The following is a 24977-nucleotide window of genomic DNA, read 5'->3' on the forward strand; positions in this document are numbered from 1 at the left end:
TTCATCCATGCTTTACTCTTAAAGCTCAACCCTCCAGTCATGTCTTTAATTGGCCAGTATTATTTGTTGCGTTCCCCTATGCTTTCATATCCGGGAGTGATTTCAGTTGTCCAACGTACGTGAAAAAGGCGCCCTTGAGGATCAACGTCCTCCATCCTCTATCAAGGCTCAGCAATGGGGCTCTGGAGTGCGTTCTTTGTCACTGTGGTACACATGAGCTCGGAACAGCCATCTTCCTCAGGTCGGTTGCCTCTGTTGGCATGCTGCTTCATGTTCCCGCCTCCGCTCTCCCCTCAGCGGGTGACCAAAGTGAAGGAGTGGAACGAGGGCGGCGAGGAGGCGTGGAGGAGTGTGGGACGCTCCTCGCACTATCGGGCAACATGTAGCTTCCCACGTACAGCCCTCGACACCCCCAGGGTTGTACGTGTGCTTATCAAGCTTCAACGCTAATTTCACTCTGGAGGATCAAAACAGAAGTTCTCCGGAGTGGTTCGGCGCAGATGAAACGTTTTGAAATTCCTTGTAAAAGCCAAACATTAGGCTGCGGTAAAAACATCTTCAGTCTGGTCTTCTTCTGAGAATCTCTAAAGAGCAAAAGTGGTTTAAAATGTCTTCACTCAACTGTTTTCTTCTCTGACTGCAATGAATGTTGGATTTAAGTAGGAACTAAGTTAAACATTGTGTTGATGTGGATATGTTTTATTGGTTTGTGACCTTTTACCTTTTGTCTGTGTCATGTTATTTTCCAGCCTGTACTGAAGACACTAGAGATTTTGAACTTGGGGGAAAACAAGCTACAGAACCGAGGGATCCACACACTGAAGGAACCTCTGATGATGAACCAGTCGTTACTACACCTAGCTCTGGAACAGACCCACATCACCTGTGAAGGTACCATCACCTTCACATTGTACATATGGTATCATAAAATACACTCACCATCCCATTATGCCTACTGTCGTGCGACATGGCTTAAACGATGTGTCACTAAGCAAAATGATCAAGTGAAGTGGAGGTTTCTCTGTTATAGTAGGTGTGGGCTGAGGTGAAAGGTTCCCTCTGTCACACAGGAGCCGTGGCGTTGGCTGAGTTCATTGCTGAGAGCCGTCTGATCCAGCACCTGGACCTTCGTGAGAATGAGGTAAGGGCCGGCGGGCTCATGGCCTTGTCACTGGCCTTGCGGATCAACAGCTCTGTCACCACACTGCAGCTGGACCACAAAGAGGAACAGGTCAGTCTGAGCACAAACGCTGACGAGAATTTATAGGAACCTTGAAACAGAGATATCTGACTTGTAGCGCCTGTAAAACATGGGCAAGGAAAGATTTTTATCAAATTTGTCATTGTCTAGTTTGACATATCTGGGGAAAACAACAAGTCTAACTCAGAAAAATATTGATGAACTACATGAACATATGCTATGGAGTATAGTTAGTCTTATTAGTTGAGTGGAAGTTGGTAGTCGTAGGAAGACGCAAGCAAGTCATTGATTACGATTACTTTTCTCCAATATGTGAGGCTCTCTTTTTTCTTCCCTGTGTGACTGAGAGGGCCTGAGGAAAATTATGCCACAACTTTAATACATGCCCCTGCTGGATTCACAAAATAATTACCCGCGCTTGCCATCTGTTTGTCATGATTTTATCTCCGCTAACCTATTTGCATATTAAAGCATTAATTAAAATCTCCAAGGAGCAAAATGCTTACTTTCAAATTAACTCTTAAGGCAATCCATGTGCGACTCCACTCGAAACTTGTTTTATTTTTGTATGCAGTGATTTTGTTTGTCTACTTTGCTGTTTACTCGATTAATTCAGATTTTCATGAAATTTCTCCCCTGGCAAAAGTCAAAGATACTGAAAATACCAGAACATTGAAAAACAACTGGTTGAAATTAAACATAGGCTAACATACTGCAAATGTGTCTGCAAACGATATACCTGTATGGCTTCCTCTTTAACAGGCATGGCAAAAACGACTGGGTTTGAGAAGAACATTTCATGCTGGCGTGAGACTCAGAGCCATATGATTAACATTTCCATTGTGTGGGGCTTCAGTGGTGGCCTGTTTTTAAGGGATGGTAATCAGGGAATATTGGAGCTCCGTCAGGTTTTGGAGTCACACAGCTGGGATTTGTCTTGGCATGGCATAGCCAGGTGGGGAGAGAGACGATTGTATTAAAAAGCAAATCTTTCCATCAGAAAACAGCGGGGGGCCAGATCAAGTGTTCTCACTCAGTGTCGCTGTATTCCCCGGGTCGCGCAGAAATGTGAAAATTCCATTTTTCGAAAAGAAAAACGAGTGTGGGTATGCATGTGAGTGACAGAGAATGAGTGTGTGATGATGGTGGCAGTGGTGGGCCCCAAGTGAGCGCGTGCGTGTCAGTGTGTGTTTTTGTGCATGTGTGTGCATTTACATGCGTGTGTTTGTGTGTGTGTGTGTGTGTGTGTGTGTGTGTGTGTGTGTGTGAATGTGTGTGAATGTGTGCATCGTGTGTGCGATTACGTGTGTGTGTGGTTTTATTTGTACATGGAAGGGGGTGTTGTCAATGCGCATATTTAAAAGGGAAAGAAGTTGGTTTGGAAGAAATCTGGGGCCTGGCTGTCTTTGTTTACAACCGTCAGATTTTTTATGTCTGTTGCTGCACTGCTCCATTTGATCATTGGCCTGTTTGGACGTTAATTATTAATTATTTACCCATCTAAAATATTCATAGAGCCCAGCCCAAGAAGAGAAGCAACATTCAGAGGGGGCGAGTTATCTGTAGCTGTTGCAAGGTGGAAGCTGTTTACCCCCCTTATCAGTGGACTCTGTCAACCTCACTAATGATCTACAAGTCCCAATGATCTACACCCACTACTTAATAACAAGCATGGAGTGGAACATGTAGTGTTTGCTTGTTTGCTGTTTAAACATTGGTTCAGAGTTGGTCAATGTCGTGCTCCTCAGGGGAAGTGGAAGGGCGCCGTGATGCAGAAGTTAAATACAATTCTCCCCTTCAAACATGTCATTCCTCACAGTGAGGTGTCATCATGGAAGTACACTTCCCCTCACAGAGTGATAATTAAGATGGCAGGAAGGGGGGCAGAGAACAGGAAGGGGGGCTGCTTACTTATTTTGGGCCCCTTGTGGAGGAGGAAGAGGAGGAGGGGGAGCTGGGGATGTTTGTCGTCGAGCAAAGTTGAGAACAAAGGTACTTTAACAACTGCTGGGAAGTGATCAGACTTGGATTGGACTGTTGGAGGACAATGAGCATGAGAGACGAACCACAGTGGAAAAGAACTCTGTGAAAGAGTTTGCTGTCTTGAATGTGTCCTTCTGTCAGGCTTCTGAGGATGCGAACGAAAGGAAAGTCAAGGTATGCGAAGGAGATGCCTCGAAGGCCCACGCACTGCGTTATGTCTTGAGAGAAGCTTCTGACATACTAAAGTAGCTACTAAAGTAGCTTCCACACAGCTTGAATTAGAAGCTGGAATAAAGGAGGCGTCTTAGTAGTGTGTGTGTTTGTGTGTGTGTGTTTTGATGGGGGGGTGGTGCACCAATATTTTGTTTGTTATGGCGGGTGGAGGGGCCTCTTCAGTTGATGTGGGTCAGTCTCGGTGGCTGACCAGCTGACGATCAGTCAGGTGACAGGTTGGCCATGCATGTAGTCAGCACTCGGGTTCACGCTCAGGGGGGTGATGGCTCGCGTCATCACGCCTCCGCTCTGGAGGGCCCCCTCGCCACGGGCACCCGTCAAACCGTCTTGAACCTCAGAGACGCCTCAGAGAACTGTGGGAGATGCCCCAGAGAGCCCTGGAAGAACCAGGGTTCATCCTGCCTCTCCAGCTCTTCTGCCTCTCCTGTTCTACTGCCTCTGCGTCTCCATTGCCTCTCCGGTTCAACTGCCTCTCCAGCTCTGCATACTCTGCATCTATATTGCCTCTCTAGTTCTACTGCTTCTGTGTCTCTATTGCCTCTAAAGTTCTACTGCCTCCCCAGGTCTATTGCCTTTCTATTTCAACTGCCTCTTCAGCTCCACTGCCTCTCCAGTTCTACTGCCTTGCCAGCTCTACTGCCTTGCCAACTCTACTGTCGCTACAGCTCAGCTGCCTCTGTCTTAGGCTGTACCTTTGCAGACCTTTAACCAGTTACAAGTGTAGCAACCAGTGGATTTAATGCACGGCTTTTACAAATTGAAGGCTTCCACTATTCAACAACTGTGCCTCTGGATTGTGACCGTGTTGATGTCCCAACTAGGCCTGTCTGTCTCCAGGTACTACAACTTGTACAACATTACTACATAAAGTGATACACCGGCATTACCCAAGATACATCAACAAAGGGGACATTAGTGTGGAGAGAGAGAGAGAGAGAGAGAGAGAGAGAGAGAGAGAGAGAGAGAGAGAGAGAGAGAGAGAGAGAGAGAGAGAGAGAGAGAAAGAGAGAGAGAGAGTGAGAGAGGAAAAGAGGGAGGAAAAAAAAACAAACAAGAGAAAACAATCCCTTGTCTTTCTGCAAACACAACAACAGCACACTCCTCACTGCTCTCCTGATGTATTTTCAGGCGAAAACAGGCATATTTGCCAGCTGTGTAATTTACTGCGGCTCTCATTTGCATATTAAAGCCTTAATTAGCCCCTCTGAGCGAGTGTGTGTATTTGTGTATTTGTGTGTGTGTTTGTGTGTGTGTGTTGTGAAGTGGGGTGGGGGGTTGGTGGTGTTGGGAGGGCGGTGTGTAGGTTATGTGTGTGTGTGCATGGTGGGAGTTGGGGGGTGTAATCATTGGATGTGTAGTAGTCACCGGGGGATACTTCCGTGTTTGGGGGTTGGGGGTCCTGGGAAAGAGGCGGAGGGACCGGTGGGGGTCTGAAAACTAAATTGAGAGCAGGCCAGAGTTTTGAAGGGGGAAGGGGGGTGAGGGACGGGGTGCACCTTGTCAATCATGTGTTTTGTTTGTTTTACACTGTTTAGATCTTAGATCAGGTTTGATGCTGGGATGCAAGGGGACTAACTGTATATAGTGAGGGTACATTTCTCAGTTTGAGATCCCGACGCGAGGGCCTTTTTGCAGTCACACTCAGTCTGTTTGGATGTCATTCTAATTGCTGCTGCTCTTGTCTGCACCTCTCCTTTCCTCTGCAGTTAGACGTGTGACCCACACTTTCACAGGAAGTTGAGACTTGATATTTGTGTTTTCTGTGGTGTGTTTTTGGCATTCGTTTCATTGAGGATATGGGGGGAGAGGGGTTTATGGTGGGGGAGGGGAGTTGAAAGGAGTTGGGATAAACAAAATGAAGTGCAATGTCTTTTACTGTCAAACTCAGGAATGCTTTTCTTTAATCAATGCTTTCTTAAACGTTAAACGTGGCATATTCAGCCACTTTCTTCCATTTCAAAAATATTCCTTTTAGTCATTATTCACAAATATTATGGTGCATATGTGCATAATTCACGTATACAAATAGTTTTGTTCAGTTATGACACATGACTGAATAGAAAAGAGTTTAACAGCTTAACATTTGTGAAGGCCAACTGATTTTTCAGTTTGAATGTGTTTGCTACTGCTGTTGTGACCCAGTAAGCACATTCAAACATGCATGCTCTTTACTCAAAAAACGTTGTATAATGGCCAAGTTGTGCAATGGATATGACCCTGTTTGCATAAGTGGGGGCATATGTATATATGCCATGCATAAGTGAGGGTATCGGATCGTAGCGCTGTCTCAGTGGGCATGTCCTGTGGTGCCACGCTCAGATGCCCCCAAGTCACCCTTCAACAGAGCTGAGAAAGCCTGGACCCCCCTCATCTAAATACCATGAAGGCCTGTCCTCTCCTCTCTCTCTCTCTCTCTCTCTCTCTCTCTCTCTCTCTCTCTCTCTCTCTCTCTCTCTCTCTCTCTCTCTCTCTCTGTCTCTGTCTCCATCTGGGAATGTCTTTTCTGTGTCTCTGCCTCTCTGCCTCTCCATCAAACTTTCTCTCTCTCTCTCTCTCTCTCTCTCTCTCTCTCTCTCTCTCTCTCTCTCTCTTTCTCTCTTCCATCTCTTCTCCCTTCTATCTATCAAGCTCCCTCCATCCTCCGAGAACCAAGCCACATCCCTTTTACTTTCAAATGGCAGGCTGACGGCTTGAAATTGCCCTGTCCACCAGGCCGAGGATTTGGGATATAAATATGGAATATCCTATGAAGTCTTCAACCCAATAGATAGTGAGAGCTCCACCGTTTTGACACACACACACACACACACACTCACACACACACACACCCTGTCTGTGCTTCTGTCACGGAGTGGAGCGACGGACGACCTTCGCGGGTGGGCGCTGGAGTGGCATAGGAGACACGCGTGCCCGAGCGCTCGTGGGTCGGCAGAGAGAGGAAATGAGTTGAGACACCTCCAGCAGGGTGGAAGAAGAGGTGGGGAAGAGGAGGGGTTGGGGGAGGATGAGGTATTGGAGGTGAGGGAAGAGTGGGATGGAAGGGGGGGTGTCAGTTTGGCAGGTGTTCTCCCTCGGTGTCCTTCCTTTGTCTTCCGACCCTCCCTCCCCCCTGGCAAAAATATGACCATCCCCCCTCCACCAATCCACCAGCACACCCCCAACCAGAGGGTAGCGAAGCTCTCCCCTCACCTTCACCTTGGCCTGTGCTGGAATAGCTTTCCCGATCAGCAATCAATACTAGCCCCCTTTGTGATCAGCACTTAACATGTCCTATCCCCCTTCCCATCCACTTCAGCCAATTTGTTTATGGAGATTTAATTGAGTTAATGTTAAAGAACAGGGTGCTTCACACTCTGAAAGCCAGCCATCAACTGATTGCCTTTGGGCTCTTCATCTCACCATTATCCCCATTTTGTATGGAAATAAAGTTGCAAACTGGTCAGGACAGCATTGAAACACGTCCAGGGGCGCTACAGCACAACCCTGTCTACATCTGGTGGGTTTCCACCTGTGAAAGATTCGATGGATCATCAAATAATAAAAGTCCTTTTTATTTAAAAAAAGGTGACCTCTACGTATGGCTGACGGTAGGAGACGACTTTGAAACTATTCTCGTGACGCAATTGTTTGACAGCCATCGAGGCAGAGAGGGGCTGGTCTCTAGCATGTGTTTCACCAGATCTTTCTCACATAGACAGACTGTTCTAATACTGCTCACAGCCCACCATTGTCAATAATATCTGAGAAAGACACTGAGAATTAGCGATGGCGCCTTTCGGCAAAGGCTTTGTTAGTGTGATACTGTTGTTCCTGCCATTCCCTCTCTAAGTTTTTCACCAAGCATCTTGTTCTCACACTTTCTCATCAGTGTGGTTTGTCTTTCTCTCTTTTCTCGCCCTCTCTCTCTTTCATTCTCATTCTCCCATCCATCCATCCTCCCTTCCTCACTTTCTTCCTTCCTTCCGCGATTCCTTCCTTTTTTTTCTTCTCCCTCTATTTTTCCCATTGGCCAACATCAATACCCCCCTCTACCTGTCGCCCTATTCTACAAGCCCCCCTCGAACCGGACTGTACCTTCTGCCCATCCCTCCTTCGCTCCTCTGCCTCGTCCTTCGTCCGTCCACCCCAGCCCCCTTCTCCTCGGCCCCGCGTCCCCGTCAACGCGATCAGACCCCCCCCCTCCCCTCCTCAAACCTGGGCGCCATGGAGGGGAGATAATTGGATTTGTTGTCACCTCCGGTGGCTGCCAGGGCCCAAGCCCAGGCGTCTGCTCCGCTTAGCGATGAAGACATCAGTGTGACAGCGACCCTGGGAGAGGATCAGCTGGTGTCCTGGGCACCACTAATAAAGTGCTGGCCGTGCCACGGCCAAGGGGACAGGCAGGATGCACAGGGCCAGCTGTTACACACACAGACACACGCTTGCGAGGATGTGGACACACACACACACTCTTAGACGGCCCCTCACACGTGAGTCCTGAGAGAGCAGGGTGTGACTAGATGGTATGTGTGTGTGTGTGTGTGACAGGGGATGCGGAGGGTGGTAAGTGGGCAGGCTTCATCAGAACAGATGCCAGGCCCCCAGACGACGGACACTGCTGATGGAGAGAGGTCACCGAATGCTCGCATCCCCCCCCCAACACCCTTCTGGGATTCTGGGGCAAGGTTGGCGAGAACAGTGTCCAGGCATCCAGCCCTCCACCCAGCCTTCACACACCGTCTGACTGACTGAGGTGACTTCACTGAGAAGACATGGGAGTCATTGATCACCTCCGACATCCTCGTCCGCTGTTTGACCTTTCTGTCATAGAGATGGTGCGGGTTACCTCAGTTGTTCTGCACCACCAGAGTTGGTTTGCAGTGTGGCAGTGTGTGTGTGTGGCTACAACTGTGGCTGTGTGTGTGTGTATGAGTATGTGGACACGTATTGCCTATACTCGTGTGTGGGTGTGTATTACAGCAACAGTCTGTTCAGCGTGTATCTGGGTGTGTTTCTGCACTCGTGCAGTAAAGGGAAGGCAGGGGGCAGGGAGGGAGGGAGGGAGGCAGGGAGGGAGGGAGGGAGGGAGGCAGGGGGCAGGGAGGGAGGGAGGCAGGGAGGGAGGCAGGGGGCAGGGAGGGAGGGAGGGAGGGAGGCAGGGAGGGAGGGAGGGAGGGAGGCAGGGGGCAGGGAGGGAGGGAGGCAGGGAGGGAGGGAGGCAGGGAGGGAGGCAGGGGGCAGGGAGGGAGGGAGGCAGGGGGCAGGGAGGGAGGCGTTGAGGGGGAGCTGGGGGGTCCCTGGCAGGTCCGTGGCGGTGCAGTGTGGCTGGGCAGACGAGCGTGGCGGACGCTCTGCGGTGGCACCTGTTTGGCGCCGGGCGGGCGGTAATGACGAGCGTGCAGGTGAGCAGCCCCAGAGGTAGTCAGTAATTAACACACGGGTGCTCCATCATGGCCGCCCCGCGCCTGAACCCGGCAGGGACCGCCGTGCCCTGCTGTCAACACCCCCGTTATTAAATTCTTCCTGGGAGAGGGAGGTGATGCGAATGAGACTGCGCAGGGGTAGGCAGGTTGAGCCGGGGCCCAGGCCGGCTGCTGGGCCGTGAACATGAGGAATGGCGGCGGCCATTTTAGCTCGGCGTGGGAGGAGTGTCTCTCTCATCGGTGGCTGTGATGGTGGCTGTCAGGGTGACATATTATCTCACAGGGATTCCTGTGGTACTCTGGCCTGCGTGCTTCAAGTTTACATTGTATTTTGGAGTAGGGTTTAGCGTAAGAGCTGGTAAATATACTGTGGCTAGGTGTCAATAGCCTCAATGTTAAATATCCTGTAGGAACCATTTCAACGAGTTTAGACATGTATATGACATTTAAGTGGTACAACAGCAGCAAACTGACAATAAGTTCCTGGAGGAGTAATGTATCAGATGATTCAAACACAAAATGGAACTTCAACACACTTAGTCAGTGATGGAAGCTGACATGCTGAGCGTGCAGAATACTGTCAATGTTACATACTGTAACTGTTAACGTATCTGTCACCATGTGGACCTCTCCTCTGATCCACACATGCTGTGTTTTACGGGACTGCGTGAGTGTGTTTGTGTTTGTGTGTGTGCATTTGCAGGTGCCTGCCTGTGTGCATGTGTGTTTGTTAAGAGACTGGAGGGGGGGAGGGCTCCTCTGGCCTTCTCAGCATGTCTCTGGGGATCAATTAAAGAGGAGCTGGTTGCTGCTCCCGGGATCTGGTCACTCCAGAGATGGTGCAGGAGAAACCCTCACCTCATCACAAGCTATTTCTATCTGCTTAGGATGACATTTTGGGAAATGTTGGGAAGTGTGTGTCCCCCCCCCCCCGCCCCCCAAAAAGAGGGCAGACAAAGTGGGACACACGGTACAGTGTGTTCAGAGGGTACCTTTACAGGACGCAGGTCATAGAATATGTTGATTCTACACTTTTTTCTATTGTGGGAAAAGTTTTATACTGTTATGAATAGTCTAATTGGTACTTTGATATTAAATGACATGATATGTAAAGTAACATAATGTAACTCATCAGTGTGGTCTGTCTTTCTCTGTTTTCTCGCCCTCTCTCTCTTTCATTCTCATTCTCCCATCCATCCTCCCTTCCTCACTCAAATCATCTCTCCCTTCTGTGATTTTTGCGCCTTATGAGACCAGTTAGCATTGCAAGGAATTATAATGTGAACAGATTCACAGAGTACATACCCATGTACACAGTGTCTATGGGGTCTCCACATGCATTCCAACACTCCAAGTAAAAAGCAAGCAAACTGTAAAAAGTGAGACTTTTTTATTCGCACATTACACATAGCTTTAGGCAATTATCTCACCTGATTACCTGGTGAGGACTAAGGTCCACATGACCGCAGCATAGCAACTCTCTCCTAATGGGTTCTGTGACACATACAGAATGGAGAAATATGTGTCTGTGTGTGTGTGTGTGTGTGTGTGTGTGTGTGTGTGAGTGTGAGAAAGAGAAAGAGAGAGACTTATTTTCTCAAGTGTGATTCATTCTTTAGAGTGTGAAGTAAAAGCCGGCCATTCTGTTCCAAGAAGGACTGTCATTAGTCACTTAGTCTTTGAAGGTGTGCGCTCAACGTTAGTGTCCACCGTCTGCAGAGTTGACCCCCGTGGGAAAGAGTCACACGGCATGCACTCTGGAACAATAACAGACGACAAATTAGGACTCTGTCACCTTTGATATTGCTGATGCTGTTCTATATTCTTGGACGTTGTCGTAATTTGTTTAAAAGGTTTCGAAAAGAGAATAGAATATAACTACATAGAGTGTAATTGGGCTCCCTATTTGCCTCAATTACCTACTTAGATCGTCCAAGTTCAAATGCCAAAAAAAGGAGAATGGCTGGCTGGCTAGGACTAGTGCTCAAAAACATTTCTGTCTTTGTCACTGCATAGGTCAATGGTATTGCTTAAAGCACTTTGAGGTTAGTTAGTTAGAAAGGCCCAGTTGGGTGTGTGAGCAATCGTGACACACACACACACACAGATGGATGGTGATGTTTCCTCCCTATGAGTGATGAGCTGGCCTGTCCTAGGTGTCAGTGACTTGGTGCCCCTCAACATACACACACACTCACGTCCCATTGCAAGGCTCTCGCTCCCACTTCCCAGTGTGCCGGTTCTCACACCTGCAGCGAACGGAGCCCCTGCCATCCGTCTCCACGACAACCTGCGCTGGGTGGATTAAGGCGGCTGCCACGCGCCTGTTACAGATGGCGTCTTAGCGCGGCGATAGCGCCCGGTGGAGTGACTCATTAGAAACAGGCAGGCCAGGATGATGTGAGTGGTCGGCAAACACAACCAGAGGAGCCAGTCCTCTATCCTTTCCCTCTTTCCCCCCCCCTCTCTCTCTCTCTCTCTCTCTCTCTCTCTCTCTCTCTCTCTCTCTCTCAATCTTGCTGTACTGTACACTGTATATACTGAATATCCCTCTCTCACTTTTCCTCTATTCCTGTATCCCTTTCTCATTCACGCATTCTCTTTGTCTCTGCATCACAAAGAGGATGACATCACACTTTCTTAAAAAAATCTCCCCCCTTTCTTTTTCCCTCCTTATTTTCTATCCCTCTCTTTTTTGTCATAGAGACACACATGCACAAATACACTCACACACACTTCCTTATGATATAGAGAACACTGTGAGGCATTATGCCCCTATACACAACATGCAGGCCTTAAAACATGTTTAAATAATATGAGTTGCATGATTTTTGTCCTTCCTCTCGTCATTTCACAGTTGTATCTTTCTCAGTATCAATACCACACATGGGTAGTGGTGGACCCTCGTCAGACTAGCTGAAAGGGCCATGATGAAAACAGTCTTCTTTCGTTCTTTCTAACTCTAAATATAATGCCACAGTACGTAATACAGGAAATATTCTGTTGTGTATGAATAAGACTTTTAAAGTGCCCTGTAATTCAACTTTCTTTTTCCAAATCAGAGACAGACAAAACTAATGGAAAGGCATTTGGCAAAGTTTTCCCTCAGGGAGTCCATTTGGAAATGTCACGGAGCATTTAAAGAGGCTCATGATGCAAATTCACCTGTGCCCCCCAAAAAGAAAAAGAAATATGAATCACAAGAACCAAAACCCGTAACTCAAATTATTTAAGGGCCACGGAAAAGTGAGTGTTTCCCCAAAATCTGAGACACTGTAGGAGTCATGAGTCACAAACGTCAGTGTAGAGTCAGAGCCTGACAGAGAAGTTACTGGAACGATTGTATCATCCAGGGTTTGGAAAACCGGCATGGCAAAGAATATGACTAATAATATACCTCTCCACACCTCGCATTGCTTCAGCACATTAGCCCCCCCTTCACATGCACACACATGCTCACACACGTCCATCTCTCCATTCTCCACCCGCAGATCATTTTATAACAGTGCTGGTATTTAAATGTTGTAAGAGAGACAGAAACAGAGAGAGAGAGAGAGATAGAGAGAGAGAGAGATCAATTAAATTAGCCCTGGTTGCGGCCCTGGCAGTGCCGGAGCATGGCCCCAGGTCACAGCGGTAGTCTGGCTGGATAATCACTAGGAATCAAGACCCTCTTCAGCCCAGGGGCCGTCCCTAATTACAGGTGTGAAAGCAAGATCGCACACTGCTGCTAAAGAGTGGATAAAAAAGTACATTTGGTAATAAAGTGCCGTGAGTAGAAGAGAGTGAGACGGTAAGACTGTCAGTGTGTGCAGAGGGAATGAATGTGTGTGCGTGTGCGTGTGTGAGAGAGAGAGAGAGAGAGAGAGAGAGAGAGAGAGAGATTGAGAGAGACAGAGAGAGAGAGAGACAGACAGACAGAGAGACAGCAAAAGGAAGGAAAAGAGGTATGGAGACAGGAGGGTAGTTATGTGGCATTGGTAGCAGTGCTGGAGCTTAACCTATAGCACTCTGAAGTACTTTTGTTGAAGTGGTGTGTGTGAGTAGGCGTGTTTGTGTTTGTGTGTGTGTGTGTGTGTTTGTGTGTGTGTGTGTGTGAGAGAGAGAAAGAGAATGTGAGAATGTGTGTGAAAGAGAGAGAGAATAAGAGGAAAGGGAGTAACAGTCAGGGAGAGTGGGTAGATGTTGATTTGCGTGATTGATTCCGTCGGCTTACAGTTCGGCAGAAACAGTAATTTCTTCCGCTTTAACGCATGTTTATGTTTGTGTGTCTGTGCACAGGATAATATTAGAGAATCAGGCTCATGTTTTTATTTCGACACCTCTATTTTGATATACCATTGCATCTTTTTTTGCTTCTTGAATATCCTCAATATAATTTTCGTATCACAACAGCCCAAATATGTTGATGCTATAATTAAGAAACAGGGATAGAATACACTAGAACACCAAATGCTGAACTTAAACATAATTGTGTGACTACCATTCAGCTTTTGCACACTATACGCATCATTTTGATAATGACTATAATGAATGTCTTGGCACTAGAATACGGGCCTCATTGGAAGCCTCTGTTTTACTCCACCCTTGCAATACTTGTTAAGTATAATACGTAGCTTCAAGGGATCATCATTACTCTAAATGCAGCTACCTCTGTGCAGACCTAGGTTTTTAAACTATATATATCATCAGCAGGGATCTTGTGTTTCACCAGCACAGTAACTCAATCAATATGGAATGATCTGGACAGGAAATGTACAGAAAGAATACTTGTTTCAATTTGTCTGTCATTGTCAATGAACACCTTTGAATGATTTTGACACATAATCATGTTTCATTATTAGACTTGATGATTAAACCAGCACTGATACTTATTATAAACTAGCAAATACAAAATAAGCTCATCTAAATTATTTTTTGTTTGTTTTATTCATGTCAAAAATTCTTTGGAGCTTGGATGGTGGTGATGACAATAAGTTTACAGTGTGACGATGGGTTTTGACTATCTTTGCATCGAAAACTTCTAACAGTACAGCCTAATATTGTTTTGACCAATTCCATTATAGAACACTAAAAACTGAATATAGTACAGAGAACATGCAAACACACTGTTTTGTAGAATATCTAACTCTCCATGCCTCTCACTGTATGTGGTGTCAGAGCATCCATTCTGTATACAATAGTGACATCTTCAGTTGAGCTTGGAAAAGGCCAGGGAGAGACAGCTCCCTCACAGGAGAGGGAGTAGAGGGAAACAATAGAAAACAAGCTTAAAGCACCTCAGTGATGTTCTCTCCCTAGAGGCAGAGGGGAGGGAAAAAACTGAATGCACCGGTAATTATAGCAATTTATGTTAAGAGAAAAGGGCCTTGTAAGATGCTTAAAGTGCATTCATTAACATTTACTTAACGGCAAACGTTATTCCCTCTTTCAAAGAATAAAAGAGCAATTGCGCAACACAGTCGACTTCGAACGACTAAAGTTGACTGAAGTGCAGTAGATGTGCTTGAGGAAATACAAGTAAAAACTAAAAAGTAATGCAATGAAAGTCAAGTAGTGTGTTGGTAAAAATTCTGTTTTAACTTGTGTGTTTTGTCAACGATGGAAAAGAAAAAAGACAGTAAGAAAGATAAAAACTGTTTTTCCTGTCACGTCTGGCACATTTCTCTCTCAATTTCTCTCTCTCAATTCAGAATCTGTGAAATGTTGTTTCATAGATAGTTTTAGTTCATAGTTCATAGATAGCTATGCTTTTTATAAAGTTTTTATAAATACAACTATTCAGGTAAGTGTAACTGTTTGAGAGTAGTCTTGCCATGTTCCTATAGCCACAGCAGTTCCCATACAAAAATGAACCCAGAAAAGAAGAATGCTCAGGCCTCAGAATTTTAAGCATTTACTTTTGTTGATCTGCCTAAGAATATTACTTTAAATAAAATACGATACACTGCTTGCATATACTTGTAACAGGCATCTGAAATGTTTAGTCATTTACATATATTAGCATATAAAGTAATTGGCACAGATGCCAAGGAAGCAGTGGCAAACAGATTAATTGTCATCCGGCAGTCGCAGTGACATAGTTAAAAATGAGCCCCTTTTAAGAAGCCAATTATCAGAGAATTTCCAAAGTAGCCTTTTTTTCATCAGTGATTCTCTCCGTAGTCTTGTTCGCACCCACACACAAACACATGCCACACGCCACGCGCACACGCCATACACACATGCCATACACACACGCCATACACATACACACACACGTAAAATCACCACGACACACTTAAAATGTATAAAATTGAAAATAAGCTGCCTCTTCTCTCAAGTTCCGCCTTTGAAATCTTTCTCTGCAGCGTCAGTGTTTGAAAACAAACACCTATGCCTTTGTTTAAAGACAGGAAAGAACACACAGTGAATTCACACACATGTTTATAGTGAGAATGTATAATGAGGTTCTAGAGATAGAGTAGAGGCGTAGGAATACAGCTAGTGGGGATTATTCTGTTTTTATAAACGCTATTAACATGCTGTAAAGCTTTTGATCCCGGCTAACATTTTGTAATGCTTGTTTATTTAGTCTAAGAATTAAGATGCTTTTTTCACGCTTTTCCCTGCATCAAATAAAGACCATTATCTTAAGTTACTCCTTTCTATTTACCTTTGGCCCATAACTATCAGATAGTACAGATCATTACAAAAACACTAAAGTTCTTTCATAATACCACTGATATAAATCAAGATAGATGCAGTCGACATACAGGCCTAATGTAAATTCCTCAAAGCCAATAAATGGGTACATGGAGAATTGTATCATTTGCTTCTTGCTATATGGTTGTGGTTGCAAAAGCAGTTCAATGCTCTGGTAATTTGTGATTTTTATTGTGGTTAGTCATAGCTTCTAGTTTGATCCCCTGCAATAACTGGATAGGGCCTCCATTTGCAAGGCTGTCTAAGAGAATGCAGCAGCTAACAAATGAGCTGGTTGAGTTGCCAAGACCACTGTTTAGGGAGAAAGGCTTAAACGGCTCGCATTCTCAACACCATTGTGAACCGACCATCTTAAATAATATTGAGATTACACAAGGGACACTCCAAAAAACACAGCCATTGAGAATTCTTTTGTGGTGAGACAGACGTGTGAGAAGCAGAACAATGCGTTGAGAGTGACGAGTTACCATCACGTTTCTGACATTGTGGAGGCACAATAACGCATGGACAATAGAGTGACGTGTGGGATTTTTGTGAAGCGGGTTATGTTCGATTTTTTTCATATATGATGGAAAGATGGTGTGTGAGGGATGTGAGTGTTTCTGTGTTTGTGTGTTTTTTGTTGTATGACCACCCCATTACACGCACACAAACAAAGTCATCGGGACTAAGAATACAACCTCTGCCCAACTTTTCGGCCAAATTCGGTATATGCGTGTCTACTTAAGTATGTGTGTGTCTGCGTGTGTGTATTTGTATTCCTTAATAACTTTATAATTCCAGGCCAGCAGGACCCTGCCTTCATGTCTATTAGTTTAGTAGCCTGGCAAACAAAGGGAGTCTGTGCCCATGGCACCATGCCAGCCCAAGCTTCAGTCATAAAAGCACTTGTCCATCTGTGTCTTTTACTTCTCACACTTGCTCTCTCTCTCTCTCTCTCTCTCTCTCTCTCTCTCTCTCTCTCTCTCTCTCGCTCTCCTCCTTCTTCTCATTTTCTTTTCCTCTTCTTCCTCCTCCTTGTTCTTCTTTTCGGATGTGTCAAACCTTTTTGACAGTTTGGTGGAGAGAGAGAGAGAGAGAGAGAGAGAGAGAGAGAGAGAGAGAGAGAGAGAGAGAGAGAGAGAGAGAGAGAGAGAGAGAGAGAGAGAGAGAGAGAGAGAGAGAGAGAGAGAGAGGGAGGGAGGGAGGGAGGGAGGGAGGGAGGGAGGGAGGGAGGGAGGGAGGGAGGGAGGGAGGGAGGGAGGGAGGGAGGGAGGGAGGGAGGGAGGGAGGGAGAGAGAGAGAGAGAGAGAGAGAGAGAGAGAGAAGGAAGAACAGCCACATCTTTATACTGGCACCAGTGATCCGCTCACACAACCTGAAGGCTATCGATCTTTCAATTGCCCGATTGAGTGCAAAAACAGTATTTACTGGGATAAGAGAGAGATATAGACATATACACAGACTATAGGGTAAGTGATAAGTCATGCATTGCATTATGGGTAATGATATTCAGAATAGTGCACAATTAGTCCAGAATCACAACACACATCATGAATACTGTTGGTATGCAGATTATCTGAGGATTTGTATTTGATCCAAAATAGAAAAGTTCCTACTGTAGCAAGCTGTACAATCTTGACAAAATAATAATCATACCACAGTCATCTCTTACCTCATGGAAATACTTTGCATTGTTACACTGATGTGCAGTTGCATTGCTGTATGTGATGATGATGGCTTGGCTTTCAGAATGTGTGTGTGTGTGTATGTGTGTGTGGGCCTACTGTATACTCTTGTAATGACATTAACATGTCAAAGACTTCCCCTAAGGGATCTATACAGTGTGGTGGTCATGCTGCTTCTTTGTGTTCAAACGTTTGTTCAACGTTTTCAGGCTCATTATATAGCATATGGCCATTACCGCCGTTAGGGGACATTAATTGTCAGATTGGTTTGAGCCTGAGTTTTTACCGAGCTCTGCTAAACAGTCAAACTTTAGGCTGCAAGTTATTTGTGTTATTAATCTATTTATTTTCATTGTACAATCTTTGGTATTTTTCTGAACAGGAAAGTATTAACAAATGTGTCTAACTCGTTACATATTCATATTTCAGGTCAAGTCAGTGTAAACTTTAATTTCTAGATGTTTATGGCGTAGCAATTTTATGGAGAGTATACTTGCTCAGGACAAACTAAGGCGAAGGTGTCTTTATATGTCAGATAAACATTGTGGTACAACACAAACAGAAGGTAGTCTCACTAGCATGGCAGGTCGACAGTTTCAGGTTTCATCCTCTCTTTCTTTCACTTCATCTCTCTCTCTCAGTCTTTCTCCCTCTCTCTCTCTCTCTCTCTCTCTCTCTCTCTCTCTCTCTCTCTCTCTTTCTCTCTCTCTCTTTGTTATCCATGGCACTGGCCATATCAGGGAGACCGTTGTATATTTTTACTCTGAGGCTTGTTTTGATCTCTCCTTCCAAGACAGGGAGCAGCTTTTCCTTTCCTCCTTCTTTTCCCCCCCACCCCCCCCCTTTCTTTCCTCCCTTCATCCCGCGTCTCTTTTGCATGCATTGTCTTTGAACAATACGCTGTTTGAACAGGGGGACTGCCATGCAACGAAAAAAACATTGTACAAGAAGGAAAAAAGAAAAGAAAAGAAAAAAAAACAAGGGAGGAGGAAGTGAAGGGAGAGGCGACGGAAGGGTTCACTTTTATCACCTGCGCTGATGCCATTAGTAGCAGAGTTTCATTATGAAAGAGGGGGTTGGTGTTTGGGGGTGGGGTGGGGGTATGCAACGTTGGACAGACAGGCAGGCAGGATGGCAGGGCAGGCGAGTGTTGGATGAGGAGACAGACAGGCCCCCAACTTCAAAGAGAGTCAGGTGGTAGGAGCTGTGTTGCACGGCGACAGCCTTCAGGAGGGGGAACGACACCGGGAGCGCCGAGCGAGCCGTGTGTGTGTGGAAAGTGGGGGTGCCTGGGTGTACCTGTGTGCTCCTCAATCATTAATTAGGTGTGTGTGTGTGTGTGTGTAATGCTGCTAGGCTCTCATCTCACCTATCATGGAAGTGGGTACACTGATGCAGGGGGTTGAATAGAAATGTACTATTGAGGTCTGTAGGTTTTTGGTCACGTTATACCAGAAATGGTGGATTAAAATTCAGAATTTCGGAATGTTCTGTCGACACATAACATAAAATTTAGGTAAACGTAAGGGATTGTTGACTTCGGAGTGTGTGTGTGTGTGTGTGTGTATGTGTGTGTGTGCGCCTACATCTGAATAATGCACATATGCCCTAGCATGTGCGCGGGCCCATGTGTTTCTGTGTGTTCTTGTGCTTCTTGTGACCTCTCTGGCAGCACAGTATGTCGTCACTGGCATGCCTCCCTCCCATCTATCCCTCTCTCTCTCCCTCCATCTCTCCCTCTCTCTCTCTCCCTCTCTCTCTCCCTCTCTCCCTCCCTCTCTCCCTCTCTCCCTCTCTCCCTCTCTCCCTCTCTCCCTCTCTCCCTCTCTCCCTCCAGAAGGCAGCGGCTGTGAACTCTGACTCCTCCACTCTGGCAGGAGAGTCACCAGCCGCTGATCCCGCACTCTCTCTCTCTCTCTCTCTCTCTCTCTCTCTCTCTCTCTCTCTCTCTCTCTCTCTCTCTCTCTCTCTCTCTCTCTCTCTCTCTCTCTCTCTCTCTCTCTCTCTCTCTCTCTCTCTCTCCCCATCTCTCTCTCTCTGTGTCCCTTTCTCCCTCTCTCTCTCCCTCCCTCCTCTCATCCCTCCGTCCTCACCCACCCTCCCAACCCCCCCTCTGCCCTCCCACCAGAAGGCTGGAATCTGTGTAGACCCCCACCCACCACATCCCCGCCCCAACTCTCTCACCCCCTGCCGACCCACACACACACACACACCCTCTGCGCTGGCACGTGGGGGTGTGTGAGGGGCGGAGGGGGTGGTGGTTGGGTGTTGGGCACGGGACGGCGCCAGGGCCGGCTGCTGTGCGGCGAGCGTGCCCTCTGTCGCTCACGCAGAGCCGGCGCTGTCCACCTGTCACTTCCCGACGGCCCCGTCATCAATCTCTTTATTAACTGCTCTGCTGCAGACCCGCCACCGCCGCGAAACGGGGGGAGAGGACGGGGGAGGAGAGAGCAGGAAAGGAGGAAAGGATGGAGGGAGGTAGAGAGAGAGAGAGAGAGAGAGAGAGAGAGAGAGAGAGAGAGAGAGAGAGAAAGAGAGAGATAGAGAGAGAGAGGTGTATTGCCTTTTGCTGAAAGTGTGCATCCTCAGGGTCTTCGGGGTGGGGCGGGGAGAACGGCTGTGAGCGTTGAAGGAGAGAGAAAGATACAATGGGAGACAATGGGAAAGGTAGATAGAAGGAAGGAGACAAAAGGAGAGGAAGAGGGAAGAAAGGAAGGAGACAAAAGGAGGCAAAGAGAGAGGGAAGGACACCAAAAGAGAGGAAGACACGTTGGGAGGGAGTGAAGGATGAAATGACCCCATGATTCCGCTTTTTCTGAAGAAGCTGCAAGGTGGGAGGTGGGCACAAAGAGAACGCGGAAAGAGAGTTGATGGAAAAGTAATAGAAAGGATGAGTAGAGGTCTGTTTTGATGCCTCTGCAGTGGACTGTCACACAGAAACCTATAGGGCCTACACTGGGTTCAGTTGTGGTTTTGGGTGGCATTGTGTGTATGTGTGAATGTGTGTGTGTGTGTGGGGGGGGGTGTGCTGGGGGGGCACACACTGGGCGCATGTCGGGTACCGCGGGCAGGGGATCCATCCTCTCTCCAATCGCTGACAGGATTGCACCGGTGCGCCGAAGGGGCCTCACGTCGTCACGCCGATAATTTATGAGGCGGGAAAGCGCATCGCTAATGCTGACCGCCAGCCAGCTCACTCTGGCGGAGCCAGGTCGCACCGCATGGGTGTCACGGCATGATGTCACGGCTCTCCTTCTTCTCCCTCCACACTCCTCCTTATCTCCCTCCTCTGCTGTCCCTCTTGTTTTCTCTCTCTCTCTCTTCCTCTTCCTCCCACTCCCGTTTCCCCTCTCCCTTTCTCTCCCTCCGTCTTTATCTCTCCCGCATGTCTCCTCCACCTCCTCAAAGGCAACACAGCAGCCAGTGAGAAGCATCTGTGTTTGTGCTCTCTCTTTACTTTTAAGATCCTCTCTCCATGTAATGAAGAAGAACTCAAAGCAGCACAGAGGGACCGGATAGATTCATAAATAACTAGGAATCTGATGGAATGGGAGAGGCAGAACTGTATTCCATGAAAAATGCATATTGTCGTCCTCCTCTGAACCTACACTATGCTCAACATCTTTCTTTCTCTGGGTTTCTTATCTCTCTCAGGAGGAGTTTCTGATGGAGACCCAGGAGAGACTGCTCGGGGAGATCAGTGATCTCTGTGTCGCCAACGCAGGCAATGCTGGCATCGCCGCGGCAACCGATCAGCGGCCGACTCTTCGGAAGCCTGGACCAGAGGAGGCGACCACATGACCCGAGATGGACACACACACACACACATCTATACAGCACACACACACGCACACACACACACATGAATCTGTATAGCACCAGCACACACAAAAGTACACCCATACACACACTTATCCAACTGCAAATAATCCACACGGGCGCAGGCCCTGTCCCAAAGTCTTGGTCCAAAGAGCTGACTCATAGATCTATTCGAATAATAATTTGATCGCAAATAATGATAACCATAAAACTCTAAATCCCTGGTAATAAAGCTGGCGTGGGGCTCCCTAATGAAACAGCAGCCACCCCGCTGTTTCCCCGCTAATGGACCCGCCGGGGCTTTCGCCACTTTCCATAAAGCAATTTTGCGAGCCCACTCCAAACGTGAATCACCTCGAAATGAAGCGAACGGTATCCTCCCTTCCGTCTCATCCCTCTCCCTGCCAGGCTTCCCACCCGCCCCCCCAGAGAGAGCCACGCAGTCTAAAGCTCAGTTGATGCGGATGTGTGTCGCTGTTTGTTTGTTCAAACGTGTGTTTGTCAGCGTCGGCGCGTGTGTGTGCGCGTGTGTGGGTGTGCCTGTTGTAAATCCTTGTTTTGTTGTGTTCCATCATTGCTAATGTTCACACTGATGCGCTGAGGGATGTTCCTTTGTGTCGCTGTGTGTGTGTGTGTGTGTGTACGCACTGATGTAGTGTAGCTTCATTGCTGTGACAGAAACAGCAGCCCTGAACTTATATCCAAACACATCAGTTGAAGAACATGTTCAGAGACACAATAGCAGCAACACAAAGGTCTACTGTTGTGGCCGCGTGTTTGTAAATAACCATAAATATCAAGTCCGTCGTGTGTTTTGTTTTCGGTCTTTCCGTTTCTCCCCTCACTCTTACAACTTGGCCTACCGTTTCAGTTTGTCATTCCTGAAATGATCCTATAAAAAGCGTCATTGAAATGTGATGTGTTCGATGTACTGCATTTGTTTGATTTAGTCAAAGTTACACCACTTCTTTATGTGAGGAAATGGACATTAATAAATGTGTTGACCTACTAAAGGTCCTCTCTCCCTCTTTATCTCTCTACTGAAGCCCTCCATTTCTGAAAGCTTCGCTGAGTGACAGATGAGTGCAGAGAGGCATATTTAGCAGGGGGACTGGGAAAGGTGTGAACTGGGATTCACACTAGATAGCCCCCTCTCCTCCTGAGCTCCACCAACACAACCACAACACCCCCTGCCCACCTTCCCCACACCCCTGGTGGCCTCCCACCTCCCTCCCTGTCTCAGCTTAGGGCAGCGGGGAATGGGGGGGGGGGGGGGTTGGCGTCATTGGGGGTTGGGGGGGTGGAAGGGCAGATTGACAGAACAGCATGAGCCCTAGCCACCCCCCACCCCCCCTCCCACCCAACGCACACACACTCCACCTGATGTTTTTCAACCAGGGTCCACATTCACCAGAACCCCCCCACACTCCCCCCCCCCACCCACACACACACTCCCAGTCACATGCCCGGGTATGGCTACCTCCCAACCCCCCTACTCCAGGCAACCATTCAGGCAGCCAGGACCCCAGCTCCAGCCAAACCCCAAGCCCCTGTCTGAGCCAAGCCCAACCCCACATCCAGCCACCCTCCAACCACGTTCCAAGCACCCTCCAGATATCCTGGAAGCAGTGGAGGAGACCTGATGGTGAGGAGTGGCAGGGAGGGAGGCAGATGTCCAGGCGCTGGGAGAGCTGGCCCTGGGCACACCTTGGCTGCTGGGGCATTCTGGGAGAGAGACCCACACACTTCATCACCAGTTCAGGCTTAGGGCGAGGCAGCAAGGCAGCAATGTACAGTTCAGTAAGGTCAAGCCCTTCGAAGGACACAGCAAACAAGGTCCCCTTGTTCTACTTAACATGTCACAACAATTTAGGGATTTCAAAACGGTGAAGAGATTTTGTCATCCTTACCAGTGAAGTCCTTTGCAACAAAAAAAAAACACTTCCAACTTTATTTTTTATTTTACACAAACAACACACATATTCCACACTTTTCACACATAAGAACCTTGAGGAAATCTATGGAGAGGCTTCATGTATACTCTCACTGAACAGAGGGAGAGTACTGTGCTACATGTCCAGGTTACAGTAGAAACCCCCCAAAAAAGAGTAGAAACCAAAAACTGTGGGGCGATGTATCTTCATGAACCACTGTGCCACAACAGATGCAGAACATGTTAATGTCCCACTTATCCACTCGGAGAACATAAAGTAGTAAAGTTGCAACGTTAGGGGAATGTTGAGCTCTGACGTTGAGGATAGGGCAGAGGGGGTTGCATAATTCATCCTACCCTGACATTGTGGCTACGCAATTAGGCAGGACAGTAGCATACATTACTAATGAACAATGCTCTCTAACTAAGGCACATTCAACACTCCCATCCATCATGGAGAAATATCCCTGACTTTCCAAAGGGATGGGACAGGGGTGCGCACACACACACAGACACACACACGCATACACACTCCTTCAAACACACACAGGCACTCACGCCTCAAAACACACGCGGACGCACACACGGCAAGCAGCGACTCCAGAGCCTGCTGCTGCAGCGCGGGCTCTTGGAAGGTGTTCCCTTGGTTTGATGAATATCCGGCCGCTGCTCCCAGCATCCCTGCTGTACGTGTGGCTGCCTCTCCTCCGTTCCTCCTTCCCCCTGTCAACACCATCCCTTTGTCGATCCGTCGTGAGTCCGGGGCACGGCGGGGGGTGTTCCGCCCCTTGCGGCGTCCTCTGGGCGCTCTCGTGGCCCCCTCTTGTGCCCCCCCACCCACCCCCCCACCCGCCCTCCCCAACACACACAGCTCACCGTGCCTGTTGTCTGCTTCCGGAAAAGTATGCTGGGAGGGCCTGAGCTGGAAGAGTGCGATCGTTCCGTCCCTATACCCCCCCCCCTCCCACACACACACAAACCTCCGCTCTCTCTCTCCTTCTGCCCCCAAATCATTTCCTTTTCTTACTTATCGGAGGCACGTTAATGACTTCTCTACCGTCGCCATTCCAAGAGGCATAAACTTCAGAGAGAGAAGAGGAACGAAAGATGGAGAGAGGGAAAAAGGGAACGGAGGAAGCTCTAACTCTGAGCTCGCTCTCTTGTACTAATGAGAGAGCTGTTTCTTGGCTTAGTCAAAGGGGAGGATGTTCAGGGTTCAGCCAGTTAGTGCCTAGAGCTGGATAACTCTGGGCTGTTGGTGTGTGAGGTGGGAGTTTTCACACACTGGGGGATAAATATAAATGTACGCTACAGAAAGATGATTAAATGTCAAGTGTGTTTTCACAAGATGGTGGGAGTGGGAGGTTGGTACCGTTGGATGTTTTATGGAGAAAAACAATAATGGGCCAATATCTGTGCGAGGATCATTTGTTGGGGATTTTGTTTTTAGGAAAAGGAGCTTGATGATTATAAGCATGTACAATAGGTGACACGGTTATTTTGGGTTCCTCTGTGGATCTTAAATTCCACCTGTCTCTAGATGTGGTGATCGAACTGATCGGCAAAGTAGCACTGTTTAGAAATCCTCCACCTTCCAGCAGAGGTATTCTTCTTCTGGTAAATATGCAATAAACCAGGTGACATGTCTGTCTGGCGCCAGAGTCTGCCTAGCACCCCCTGTTTAATCAATGAAAGCAGTTTTCCAGGCCTCTTGAGAGTGAGCGAAGCCGACGATAAATATTGGCAGAAAAGAAAAATGTGTCGTCCTCCCCAATCTAGGGGGACATAATGATATTCACAAAGAGACCCCCTGCTAAGACAGAAGGCAAACTGTTCCTAAGCAACAAAACACATTTTCTTTTTCTAAGCGTCGATGAAGCTTGAGGTTTTTCAGGGGGTACATTCCCCCTGCCGGATGAAGTCCACAGCTCTGTGTGTGTGTCTGTGTGTGTGTGTGTCACATCCCACCGTGGCTTAAGGTGGCTTTGAAAAGCAGTGACCAGCATCCCCCACACTGGATTCCAGACACCTGA

General features: G+C 47.5%; 1 protein-coding gene across 2 annotated transcripts in view; it reads left to right on the forward strand.

Annotated features, from left to right (window-relative positions):
* The window catches only part of LOC146299773 (protein phosphatase 1 regulatory subunit 37), a 36637-nt gene extending 14612 nt beyond the window's left edge, over nt 1-22025 (forward strand). For both annotated transcript variants that reach the window (XM_084675793.1, XM_084675802.1), the window contains 3 exons: nt 750-891; nt 1071-1231; nt 20847-22025. In XM_084675793.1, the coding sequence (XP_084531919.1) occupies nt 750-891; nt 1071-1231; nt 20847-20993 (450 nt within the window). In that variant the 3' untranslated portion in view covers nt 20994-22025. The remainder of the gene's footprint in view (nt 1-749; nt 892-1070; nt 1232-20846) is intronic.
* The last annotated feature ends 2952 nt before the right edge of the window (nt 22026-24977 follow it).

This window comes from Hypomesus nipponensis, chromosome 3, assembly GCF_054491055.1.
Source record: "Hypomesus nipponensis isolate SF chromosome 3, ASM5449105v1, whole genome shotgun sequence".
Taxonomy (NCBI): domain Eukaryota; kingdom Metazoa; phylum Chordata; class Actinopteri; order Osmeriformes; family Osmeridae; genus Hypomesus; species Hypomesus nipponensis.